The 13663-nt window shown below is 33.8% G+C and overlaps 1 protein-coding gene across 14 annotated transcripts in view; it reads right to left on the bottom strand.

Annotated features, from left to right (window-relative positions):
• CEP290 (centrosomal protein 290) overlaps positions 1-13663 on the bottom strand; it is a 55644-nt gene that overhangs the window by 13826 nt on the left and 28155 nt on the right. For 10 of the 14 annotated variants that reach the window (XM_040594630.1, XM_040594631.1, XM_040594634.1 and 7 more), the window contains 15 exons: positions 12976-13181; positions 11350-11501; positions 10717-10828; positions 9545-10000; positions 7701-7865; positions 7353-7460; positions 7131-7265; positions 6246-6512; positions 5041-5148; positions 4248-4447; positions 3352-3565; positions 3019-3156; positions 2711-2932; positions 2028-2156; positions 484-629 (listed from right to left, as the gene is read on the bottom strand). In XM_040594630.1, the coding sequence (XP_040450564.1) occupies positions 484-629; positions 2028-2156; positions 2711-2932; positions 3019-3156; positions 3352-3565; positions 4248-4447; positions 5041-5148; positions 6246-6512; positions 7131-7265; positions 7353-7460; positions 7701-7865; positions 9545-10000; positions 10717-10828; positions 11350-11501; positions 12976-13181 (2758 nt within the window). The remainder of the gene's footprint in view (positions 1-483; positions 630-2027; positions 2157-2710; positions 2933-3018; positions 3157-3351; positions 3566-4247; positions 4448-5040; positions 5149-6245; positions 6513-7130; positions 7266-7352; positions 7461-7700; positions 7866-9544; positions 10001-10716; positions 10829-11349; positions 11502-12975; positions 13182-13663) is intronic. The other 4 variants (XM_040594632.1, XM_040594635.1, XM_040594639.1 and 1 more) reach the window with 1 other exon arrangement.

Below are 13663 nucleotides of genomic sequence, written 5' to 3' on the forward strand. Positions count from 1 at the left end.
AACTCTGCCATTACTGTACTGAAGTCAACATAACACTTGCAAAGGTTTTGCACGTTTTTTTTAAAAAAGGCTTCCATCTCACAATCCTAGTACCATCAGTACTGCAGTAGCACTACGAGTAACAGTAGCACAGTGTCCAATCCTAGCAATCTGATTAAAATAAAGTGGTGAGAAACAGCCTGTCTTCAGAAAACTTTTTTGTTTCATGGGAATAACAAAACATATCATAATAAAGGACTTAAAATTATTTTTATTCCGAGGCAGTTTCTTGTAATAAAGGTTGTGGGCTTCTATAAGGGAAATGACACTAGAGGAGTAGCCTGTTGCTTGAAAATTAACTAATCCTGTTAAATGTCAATAGCAATGTAAAATTCTAGGTATCAGTCTTATAAACATAACAAACTTATAACTATTATGTGGCAAACATATTTGGATTTCCCTTATGTCATTATTTTGTAGCTAAATCTATTAAAACCAACTCACTTGGTATAAATTTCCTTCAGTGTGTTCAACTGTTTGGCTAAAGCATCTGCTTCTTTTTCCTTTTCCCTTAGTTTGTTCCGCAATCCTTCCATTCTGATTTGCCATTTTTTACCTTCTTCCCATCTAATTATTTCCTCTTTGGAGGTCTGTGAAACAGATAAAACAAATTATGTGTTTCTTTTGAATTTTTTTCTTAAGCAAAATAAGCAAACACATTAGAAAACCAAGAATGACATATTCTTCATTTATCAATTTAAAACATGAAGCCATAGCTGGCATATATTATATACCATAAGGTAAACAGCTGGCCCAGCTGGATAGGTTAAGTACGCTGTACTGACTGGTGTATAAAACTGATGCAGTTTAATGCTATTACCAAATTCTTCCTTAGCATTTAATATCCATTTTACAAAAAAGGAGGGAAACATTTTATGAAAATAGAGGTGCTAGTACATTGTATCCTTTTACTGTGAATTACACATTAGTAAAGAACAGAGATTAAAGAAAAAAAAGTTATTTTCTATGCCAATTTAAAGCAGATCTTTCTTCTGCAGCTCACCAGGTGTTTATTAGCCCCTGCTGCACAGATGCACAATCGGTCATTTTAGTTTATTTTTTCCTATGATAAATAGAAGTTACAATTCAGTAACTGTAAATTATACAGCAGTTAAAACCATACCTATATGACCACAAATGGTTACTGAAAAATCACAGTCAATAATTCCTGTAAGCAATTTTGTTGGGGTTGTGTTTTTTTTTAAAGAACTTTCTCCTTCTCCAGTTAGCCCCTGTACTTTCTTTTCTGTCTTCATTCTAAACAGTTACTGCAATTAAGGGACAGACACAAAGCAAGATCTTGGAAAAAACAAGTCAAGTTTGAGAAAAAGGTCTAGACACTATGCAACAGGCATTTAAAAAGTCTCAAATTAATTGGAAGTATAAATGCAGTCCTAGAATAATATTTAGAATCACAAATAACTTGAATGACATTTTACAAGCATGATATAATATTCCAGTATACCTTATGATTACCGTGACAAACCACTGATTAGTTACTGAAGTAGTAAAGTAACAAGCAAAAACCCAAATGAAACAACTGGTGAAATGAACACACTTCCAATTACTCAGAATGTCTTGCATGTGAAGAACAATCATTTGCACAGACATCATGCTTTTTATAATTCACACTTCTGCTCCCAAGTACTTCGTGGTTTTATCATTGCATTGATTTTGCAAATGCACATTTGACAGTCCTTATGTAATCAATTTCACTGCTACCTATTACAAATCTTAGAAAACTAAGATGTTATGAACCTTTAACTCTACAAAAGGGGCAGGAAAACATTACTGTACCAGTACTAAGCAACAAAAGCAGTAACAAAGAGCATGGGAAATATCAAGAAGTTACAGTCATGAAAGTGCTTTTCTTCTGATCAAGTTTGGTTGGTTGGTGGGGTGGTTTTTTCGGAAGCAATAGGGAGCATTAAACTGCCTAGACCTAGACTGATGATGTCTTTCAAAGCTATGATCTCTATATCACATACCTTGTCTTCTCTCACACTTTTTTTTTCTGTTTCTTCACACTTCTCAAGTTCATTTTCCAACTTTTTATTTTTTTTCTGAAGTGCATCTATCAGATTCTCTTCATCAGCTTTGCTCTGAAAAATTACAAACTTTTACAAATTTAAAGTTCACCATTACCTGAATATTTTTCTCCACTCAAAATATAAGGACTCTAATTCCAGTTGCTAGAATTAGTTTACAACCTAAATGATCTTTTAAAAATTATCTTTCAATTATTAAAAGTTTTGGAATGTAACTTTGCATTCTAAACTGAATAATCAGCAGGTAGCTGAATTAAAAAAAATATATTAACCAATTCACTGTAAATCCTCTAATTTTCTTCTTAAAGGGGAAATGAGGACAGCCAGGAAGATCACAAAATTCCATTTTTCAAAGAAGCCTTGAAAATGGTCATTCAACTCCTCATATTCTTTCAAACATATTTCAAGGAGTAAGTTACTCTCAGTTTCTTCCTTTTATTTGAAGAATGCTTCCAACGGTAAAATTTCATAGCTCTGACGTAACGCACCTGATGAGCAAACCCAAATTTTTTAAACAAGTTTAAGTCCCAATACCTGCCAAAAGTACTTAATCTTTCCCCCAAAACCAGCACATCTATGCAGAAACTTGACCAAGATTGAACATTTTGAAAAATCACTTTTACCTGAATGATACTGCTTAGCTTCCTAATCCGTTTCTTCAGTTCTTCATTTTCTTTTTCCATTTCATTTTTTTCTGTCAACATTTTAGCAAATGCTTTTTTTTTCCTCTGAAGTTCTTGGTTCAACTCATCTCTTTCATGAGACAAAGAACTTTCCCTGGTTTTACTTATTTTAAGGTTATCTGTAAGTTTTGTAATCTGATTATTTAATTCCTCTATCTGTGTCTAGAAGAAAACAAACAAAACAGCAAACCTCATCAGGATTATCAACAATACAACACTGCAGTACAATGATATTACCTAGTACTCACTGTAAGCTCCTTTGTTTGTCTGTCAACAATCTCCTGGACATTCATATCTGCTTCTCTTTGTGATGCAGCAGAAATAATTTGCTGTTCAGCATGAGCAGTCATTTCTGCTCGGAGTTCCAGAAGTGCTTTACTCAAAGCCTAAAAATAATAAATTCAAGTTATTTTAAGTGAAGAAGCTGCAAACAGGAACATTACAAACCAAGAAAAAAGCAACTGTACTATATTATATTATGCAATTATATTCTACCTCCTGCTGTACTATACATAGAATTCTTAAGCATTAAGCAACATTAAACATTTATGTGACATAGGGATTAATTTTTGTTGACTAACTTTCTGCTGCTTCTCTTTTATGGCTAATTGGCTCTTCAGCTGTTCCAACAGGTTTTTCATTGTTGCTGTGGGTGCTCTACTATTTGCTTCTTTTTGGACTTCTAGTTCAGCTTTTACATTTGCTAATGCCTTCTCCTTCCAAGATAACATGTTCCTTAACTCGTTTACTTCATCTTTTAGTTGATCCACATCAACTGTGTGCTTTTCCTGAAGCCTAATGAAAAAATAAGCATTAATAGGGTGTACTGCAATAATTAAGTTAGCAAACTCCAAATAAATAACAAAGGGCATGGTGTTATATTTTTTGTTATTGTTAAAGCAAATGACACACGGATTTGGAAACAGCAAAAGACTGACTCAACAAAGGCAGCCTCCATTTAGTAAGAAAATTCCTCAAAATCATCAGCAAAATGAGGTTAGAGCATTGTTCATTCTAATTCCTGGCCTTTAAAGAAAACATCATACTTTTTCTCCTTTTAAACAGGGGTTAAATTTTCATGAGTTTAAACTTGTTAGGCAGAAAGTCCAAAGAGATGTACTGGGGGGAAAAAAAACCCAAACACAAACCAGCACATATCACAGTAGCTTAAAGATAACTCTCATACCAAGACTCCCTGAATACTTTCTTTTTCACTCAATGGCACAAAGCTAACAACTGAAAGGTGTCTTTCCAAACCACAGTTTTTTCAACATTATCCCTGATGAAGAGCTACAAATTAAAAATAATTTACAATTACCAACCATAGTAACTTTGAGTTAGTTTTTTTCAGCCAAATCTTAAATTCAGTAAAAACATGTTCAATTTGATAGACTAGTCCTGTAGCAACAATACACCATTGATTTGATCCAATCCAAGTGTCTTATGTGCGACTTATGTTAACAGTCTAAAAACTTACTGGGCTCTGATAGTCTCAAACTCCTTGATTTTCATTAAAGTAATTTGTTTTTGTTTCTCCAAATCAGATGATGTTTTCTTTAATTTTCCAACAAGTGAAGCAAGAGAATTATCCTGTTCTGCTACAGTTTGCTCCATTTCAGCTAAGCAGAGAAAACGTTTGCTGTCTGAAACTGATAAAGAAGTCTTTTTCCCTAACTCCTGTAAAACAGAAAAAAAAGCATGTGATAAAACATTTTAAGCTTTAAATCAAAGGTAAACATTACCGATGCATTTTAAACTCAGTCCTGAATATAACCAAACATTAATATCCAACATGTTTATTTACTGAGATATGATCTTAGTCCACAGAGAAAGAGATCACCCTGGTTTGAAAAGAGCTTTGTGCATCTAATGATTCACAGAATAATCAGTTAAATACAGGTTCCACCTTATCATAAAGTATCAAGAGAAGATTTGTACTGAAATGAGTTAGTTTAACATAACCACAGACTGAATGGAAAGAACAGAAAACAAAATATATTTCTCTCTCCTAAAAGTCTCCATAAATTAGGATGATGATCTGAAAAATACTTATATATACTGAAGTGGTGACTTTGGTTTTTTACGCTTAACTTCTAAACCATCTCTTGCAAATTCTCTCAATAGTAATACAACAATAACTGTATCAACTAGCCATTTATTTTTCCTGTCATCATTTATCACATACTTTTGACTGCAAAACTGTTCTTTCGAGCAACAATTTTTATAATTTGGGAACAACTTCACTAACCCCACAAATACACATAACTCACCAAAGCAGTCTGTCTGAATTTATTAAGGGAATTCTCCGTATGCACATTTAACTTCTGGTGTAGAACTCTAAGGTCTTCCTCGTGCTTTTTTGCTGTTTCTTCCTGTTCCTGTTAGTTCAAAATAAAAATATATCTCTACTGATGCACCCTATTCCAGACAGTCATGAAACTACAGTACCTTCATGTTGATTGCTCACTCACTGCCTAAGTATTGCTCCACAAATTTTCTTCTAATTCTGGCAGTTTGTAAAATTATTTTCTTCTTGCAATGATCAGTGATTATTTTTTTCCATTTTAACACCACAGGGAAAAAAATCTACTATTGCAGTTTTAAGTTATGTAGGAAGTAGTACAGCGCAACAGGACAAGAGCTGGAAAGCATAACAGTTGTGTTGGTCCCCACCACCTTATGACTATCAATACAGACAGCGATATCCATGCTACGTACTTTTCACATCTCTTTACTTTAGACTACAGTGTGATCCTGTGGACTGAATGTCTACTAGCAGACAGAGCACAATACGCTCATTTTTAGACTGCATCTTCTGGTTTAGTTCAAACCAAAAAGACCTAAGATTTCTCCCAGAAGAAATAGCTACACCTATTAACCAAAGCACACCGAGTGAAGATGACAGGAAGTCTCCTTTGGAAATGTGCTCCTGATCCAAACACACTAAAACTGATGCATCTTTAGTCTTGAGTACCTCTTAGACACAAGGCTTAAAACATGCTTTAAGAGCATAAAGAATAAAGGATATAAATTATGCTTAAATAATATAAAGTACGCTTACATACACTGTTTATGCTTTAAAATATGCTTTAAGCAGCATATTTTCCATAAATGCATGTCCTTATTGTACCTTCCAAATTCATTGCAAGATGTAGTCCAGAGTTCACTGTTGCAAGTACTGGAAAATCTTATATAAATATAAAACACACTGAGACCACTTCGCACAGCAAAATTTTAACTTTCTTCCTGTCACAATATTTTAATTCCTAGACAGACGTGATGTACGTAAACTTGACTGAGTAAGCCTCATATTTTAAGAAGTTAAAAAATTCTACATGAGTTTCTACATAAAAAATTACTAATTATCTCTGTTCCCTTAGGTAAGAAACTTTTTAATATTTAACTAGCGATAAGATAAGGAATCAACTAATACAACTTAAAAATGGAAGAATTTTTGTGCAAAAAGTTTAACTACCTCTCTTGCTTTAGCAAGCAAATGTTGGTATTTTTTTAACACTTCCTCCTTTTGATTTAATCTTGCTTGCATATTTGCAATGGTTTGATGAGCAATTTTTATGGCATGATGGCACTCTGGATCATCTTCTTGTTTGCCTATTTTAGCCATTATCTTCTCTGTTTCTGATGTTGTAGGTAATCGAAGTCTTAGTTCGTTTATAACTTTTTCTCTCGATAAAACGTTTTGTTCAGCTTTCCACACAGCAGTTTCCTTTTCTTTTAATTTCTACAACAAAAGGCAAATGTTGCATTTCCAGAAAGATTTGTCTAAATGGACTTATAAACACAAAACATTTTGCACTCAGTTCTGGCTGTAAGGGATTACTATTAGATTTAAAAAGTCCCAGAATATTATTACTGAGTCTTTATGTATTATTCGCTTGGAACAAGACACTTGAGCAATTCATTTTGTGCTACCGAATTAGGAAGCTGGCAATTTTCAAATTTCTTCAGAACCAGAAAGTATTTTCTGTAACAGCATTTCCATTTAGCAAACCAAAATAAAAGGATTTTGCTAGGCTAATTGTTAAATTTAATGTAAAACTTGCTGAATTTAACTAGCTATAGTCAATTTAATTTTATATAGCAAGGGCATCTTACCCTACATGAACAATCTAAAATACTCAAAAATCTTCCCCAATAATTTGTTCCAATGGAAAAAACCAGTTCATTTTAGTCATGCTGTGATTATATTATTTACATTTTCTCCATGTTAAATACTTCTAAGGGTTTAGACACATCTGAGTGACATTTATTAAAAGGCATTTATTCTACTGAAAATACACTAAAGGGCATAAAAATTAAAATTTTGCCCCTTTATATGATAATTTATTCATTTAATTACCTCTTCCAGTGATTTGCAGGTTGCCCTAGTTTCCAGGATTGTTCGAATATGCTCCTGAATCTTTCTCAAAGCCAACTCAAGTTGTTGTGGGAGTGGCAAAGTAGGATCTGGAACTGACCCTGTAGCCTCTTCTAACTGCACAGAAAGATTCGTATTCATGTAATCTGACAGCTCTGAAAAACAGGGTTATGAGTCTATTTTTAATTAATTCAGTGCATGTACCTTTACAGCTGTACCAAGTATTTCATTTTGTTGATGGTCATACAGGTCTAATTGGCGCTGCAGTTCTACTTCCCTCTGATCCCAAGCCATCTGCCTTTCTTCATGAAACTGTAACAAAGGTTTGATAAAGATTTATTGAAGGCAATGGGAATTTTATAACCAACTTAAACAGAAAAAAAAAAAGAGATACCAAAATGTAAAATACTCAAATGTGCTATAAAAAAGAATTATGTAACCAAGATACAAACACCTATATTAAAAATTTTCTAGGAAGAATCTTCTTTTTTAAAAATCACTTAATGAAATAAGGAATAGGCTGTTTTTCTAATAGCACGCAGAAGTACATACCTTGTTTTGCTGTACAATTTCTTCTTCTAGATTACTGATTGTATGTTCATATTCAGAAATTACATTACGCAAATACTTCACCTCTTCCTTATGTTTGACTAACTCTCGATTAAGTTTAAGTTCCTGCAGACGGAGTTCCTCCATCTTCATATGCCTTTCAATTACCTAATAATGAGTGACACACAGTATTACAATTTATGAAGCCCACAGGCCGCCTACATGCAGCTACGCTCTGAGGCAGTGTGGCACTTAACAAACCAACAGGAAGAAAGACATTCCACCTTTTTAAGCTTCTTCAGTTCTCTTGAGTGAGGAGGCATGGTGAGAGTATGAAACTGCAAGAGGAATGACTGAGAAGTGCAGCAGACAACTGGAGAGGTTCCCCCTACACTGACTGAAGTGCACTGCAAACCAGTTTCAAGTGCCCTACCTAAGCTATACCCTATATATCTGTCCAGACCAAACAAAAAAAGCATGCATGAAGTGTTCATATTTTTAAAACAGCGTAAGATTTTCTAAACCATTAAAAATTTATGTCTTCAAAAATGCATATGTAGTAAGAATAACAGAAATATTTATGACAAAATGCTCTAAAAAAACCCTGAAAATTGGTTTAAAATAAAAACATGCCCAGAGCGCTACAACCATTGCTTACAGGCAGACATCTTTAGTTATGACAGATATAACCATATTAGATAATACACAGTAATCTGGAAGAGAAGTGAGAAAGCCATATTCAAATTTCAAGGGAACATTGTTTACAATAGCAAAAAAAGACTGAGTAGAATTACATGAGTATAATAACATTTCTGACCATGCTACCTAAATTATTACCCCTGCATTTATTTAAAAAAGACATGGATTTGTAGTGAAGATTTCAATGCAAGCTCATGGAGCTTCAGAATGCTCCTCTCTTTGTTTAGTTTAATTTCATTCATAATAAATTCATAATTTAGTTCAATTTAATATAACTGAATTCATAGTTAACCTCTTCTTCCTATGCCACTTAATTGGGCACAAAAGCAAATTAGAAAATCTGACTAAGCTGATTTACAGTGCAAATAGCTAATGATGTATTACTTTTCTTAAACAGAAACCCACAAAATGACAGCTGTCTGTTGTGGTTTAACCCCAGCCAGCAACCAAGTACCACGCAGCTGTTTGCTCACTCCCCTGGTGGCATGGGAAGGAGAATCAGAAAAAGTTAAACCCCGTGGACTGAAGTAAGAACAGCTCAATAATTGAAAGAATAACAACATAAATGACAACAATGACAATAACAACAATAATTGTAATGAAGAGAACAGTTTGAGAGATGAGTAAAACCCAAGGGAAAAAAAACCCCAAGTGATGCACAATACAGTTGCTCACCACTGGCTGACTGATGCCCATCCAGTCCCCAGGCAGCAATCAGCAGCATCCAGCCAACTCCCCCCCAGTATATGTACACAGCATGACATTCCATGGTATGGAATATCCCTTTGGCTAGTTTGGGTCAGCTGTCCTGGCTATGCTCCCTCACAGCTTCTTGTAGGAAGCAGCCTGGGAGAGCATGTGAAACTTGAAAAGTCCTTGACTTAGCACTACTTAGCAGCAGTTAAAACGTCAGTGTGTTATCAACATTATTCTCCTACTAAATCCAAAGCACAGCACTGCACCAGCTACTAAGGAAGAAATAAACTCTATCCCAGCTGAAACCAGGACACTATCATAGTCAAACAAAGTGTATTTTGAAATCAGTAAGTTCTACATTAAAGCAGACATTTAGGGAACAGGCTGAACTGAAATGTAATTTAAATGTGTATCAGATGAACAAAGTTATTCAAAGTTGTGAAATAGCAAACCTTTTGAGCTCCTCTTGTATCCTTCAATGCATGCAATAATTCTTCTAAACTTTTCAGTTTTAACTCCACCTCTAATGCTCTGTTTTCTGCATTTCGACGCTCCTGCTGGGCATGCTGAACTTCTTCCAGAATCTTCAGTTTGTCGTTCTGTAGCTGAATCATTGTTTTAGAGAATTTTTCTTGCTGTGCTAAAGGCAGAGCACCGCTAAACTGTCGCCGCAAAGACTGAACTGTCTGTTGCAGATGTTTGGCTCGATTTCTTCCTTCCAGTCGGGCAAAATATAAGGCTTGCTCTCTGTCATCAAGTTTCTGGTCTAAACGTAGATTATGGATCTCCACCTTCTGTAGTTTCAATTTAAGCGTTTCCAATTTGCCTAAAGCAACAGATTCGCTACCTTGAAGGGCTATGATCTGTTGATGCAGTTTTGCAATAACTACTTTTTCATCTGACTGTGCCTAAGAACAAAATTTAGAGAACAAATTTATTTTTCATCTTGAATATGTTAATGGAGTGTATATGTAAATATGAACATTTTATTTTATTCCATAGATAAGAGCAACAATTAGCCTCTAAGAGCTTTTTATTTTTCCACTATTATTTCTATAGCCACATTTTAGAATTACACTTTTTCAGATACGGATCTTAAAAATTGTATCTTACTAAAATACCAAGAAATGAAGAAATGTACACCTAAACTTAGAAAATATGGTAACATAAAAACCGACAGAAGTGTTGTATTTAGGGTCTCAAACTACTCAACAACATGAAAAAAAATTCCAATAAATTATTTCAGCTAATAACAAAGAAATATATTAAATCTACCAAAAATCTTCAAGATTACAAATTATCGCTTGTCTTGTAAAAAAACGACCAAACTTTCCTGATAATATATTTAAATATTGACCATGAGCTATTAATCATTTAGGAATAAATATTACCTAAGTATCAGGACCTGTAATAGCTGTACAGCTAGAAATGGAAAAAATTAAGAAGGGAATAATTAATGGAATACAGAACTCCTGAAAGAATATGTATGTTACATAGACCAGCTTGTTAAGATCCTTCTGAAATGCTTTTCCAGTTTCCTAATTCACTGTAAAATTACTTCATTTCCTTTCACTTCAAGGAAAAACAAATCCAAATTGCAGTGTTAATAAAGGTTTAATTTTACCTGATAGTCTAAAATTTGCATTCTAAGAAATTCTACTTCTTGATCTCTATATTGCTGGCGTGCCTCCAGAGCTTCAACTTGCATCTTTGCCACGTCAGACAGTTCTCTTAACCTTGCAGAGAAAACAAAAACAGTATTGTGTCACTTGAAACCACTGAATAAGCTATTAAGTTTTTCTACACAGAAGATGCTAAGAAAAGATGCTTAGTATGTTTCTCCATATCAAAACATTTGAAGACTTTGTTCTTTACAGTACACTCTTCAGAGTCCTTGATATAAAAATTCTTCTGTACTGCCTCTCAGCTTTTTCACAGGACATTTTCCTGTAAATCATACACAAGTTTGTTAGCAGTAACCTACTCCAGGAAAACAATGCCATGGTTTTTACCTCAACTGCACACCTTTGCCCTCTATTTTTCTGCCACTTCAGGACATAAAAAGTTTCATTTTCAATTCCCATCTCTGCATCCCCAAGCCTAATCACCAATTTTCAGTATCAAAAAACCCTGCAAATATGCCCACAGAATTAATACTTCATGATACATTACTAGTGTATTACATAAGCCTATACAGCCTATATTTTTGCATGCTTCTGAACGTACTGCATTCAAAATTTGTTACTTCACCACTTACTTTGATACTTCAGTCTTGAGCTCCATCTCACGCTTCTCTAGGTCCATGATTTGTCGTCTATCTGCATCACTTACTGCCTTACTTACACTCTTTGACAGTTCATCTCTTAATTCCTGTTCCACTTTCTGTGCCTCAAGGTTGATTTTGGTAACCTTAAAAAAAAAAGCAAACCCAGAAACAAACAAAATGGTATCCTAAGCACACAACTGCTCCCAACCCTGCAAACAAAAAGAAGTGCCAAAAGTATCTTTTCTTTTCTAGTCATTAAAAAAACACTACTCAGCTGTGTTCAGAAAACATTTTTTTTCCTCTCTGCTTAAACATCTTTTTGTTTGCAGCATTGCATACACAAAGGAACAGATATACAGGTCAGCACATAACACAATTCTTAATTATACGTGATTTTTAAGTGAATTTTCTTAAAACCATTACTGCAATAAATTGCTCAAACCAAGAAAATAAAAAAGAGTAAGATTGTAAACTCTTCAGGAAATAAACAGTCTTACTGATATATTTATATACTGGATAGTATCGCAGGATTGGTAACACAAATAGAGGTTATAAGCGTCAAGACTCAGGACAGCATAGTTCTTTAAGTGATACCATTTCAAGCAGCCTGATCTTTCAAGTTGATTATTAAATACCATGTAGCCAATGTTTCAATTCAAACCAAAGAGCATTAAAAAAAGATCGATATCTGGAAAACATTAGGCAACACAGAGAAGACTCAGGAATTAATTTAGTAAATACAGTTGTGGCAAATTAATCTGATAGCACTCCTAATAAAACAACTGACTCTCTAAAGAAAAAAAAAGCATGGTGTATGTTGTTATCTGCACTTCACGTATTTGAGACAGTACTATCTGGAAAACTAAGTCATGTTGAAGTAGATTTGTAAGTTTGGAAGATGTCTAGCAGACTTCTTCTAGTTACTAGTTCTTAAACAGGTATCACTTACAATTTTCATTAATTACCTTAGCAAGGCAACAAATGTGTACAACTGCCTATAAATAGATTTGGACTGCAATTTATAATAAAGTCTCCTACTATTAAATCATTAATTTATGCAAAAAACTACAAATATGAATACTGGGGTCAAAAAATCTAAAAAGGTTAAGACTGATATTACAGGAATACTAAGCATAATCAGCTTCAATAGCACGTGACTTCTATCCCTTCATTATAGATAACGTTTGGCATGTATGAATAGCCAGCCAGTAACAGTCATGACACAATTGTTTGCAAAAGGGATGCAAAGGTCTAACATTTGTTGAATCATTGGTAAATTAAGGAAAAATTACCATAAAAGGGATCATATGAATTAGATACAAGACATAACAGGTCAAGAACAGACTTTTTTCTAGCAGTCTGCTGAAAAAACAGCAAACTATTTGTCAAGATGCTCATCGTGTATTTTACAGAGATTAACTAATGTTTGAAATGAACTACTGACAAATTACATTTTTTACAAATGTCCTGTGCATGCAAAATTGCAGCTCTTAAAGAATACTATTTTGTATATAAGCTTATTTGCCAGTTGTGATACAAAATAATTAATACTTTTTGAAAAGCTCAAAAATATGCTTTTAAGATGTATCAAATTATGTTAAATCTCAACAGACTTACCTCAGCAAATTTTGTTTCTAATTCAAAATTACGTTCTTCTATTTGCTTTACGGTATTCCTTAAATGTTCATACATTCGTTGCAAATGTTCTGCTCTCTGTCTTTCATTTAGTTCCTTCATTTCCAACATTGTTATTTTCTTAGAAATGGACAAAATCTCATTGTTGGTTATTGCTTTTGTGGTCTTGTCCATGGCATTATCATCCTCTACATTAAAAAATATTTGGATTAGGGAATACACAACCTGATTCAACTACGAAAATTATTTGCACCATGAAAGAGAACACAAATTTTGCTTTATGTCTGTTCAGGTAAATTTATCGAAACACCTGTATTACTTTTTTAAACTGGAGGCATGGTTATCTTGCCTTATTACATGTTTGAAAAGTATCTGATTTTGATAAAATATTATCATCAGTTCTGAATGGGTATATCTGCAACCATGATTATTGAGACTGATACTATTTTCAATGTAGTCTTTCACTTTATCCTTAATTTAGCTGGTAAATAATTTTTCAGGAAATTTAATTTAAAATCTGTAAAAGAAACAGATGTGGATGTGTTCTTCTTGAATAACAGGAATGTAAACTGTATACGAAACCCCAACTTCAAGAAAAAATACTTTTGTTACAGAGCATGAAAAATAATTTTCCTGACAACCTAAGTAGTACTTTGACTGACTGACACTC

Source organism: Falco naumanni, chromosome 5, assembly GCF_017639655.2.
Source record: "Falco naumanni isolate bFalNau1 chromosome 5, bFalNau1.pat, whole genome shotgun sequence".
NCBI classification, from domain to species: Eukaryota; Metazoa; Chordata; class Aves; order Falconiformes; family Falconidae; genus Falco; species Falco naumanni.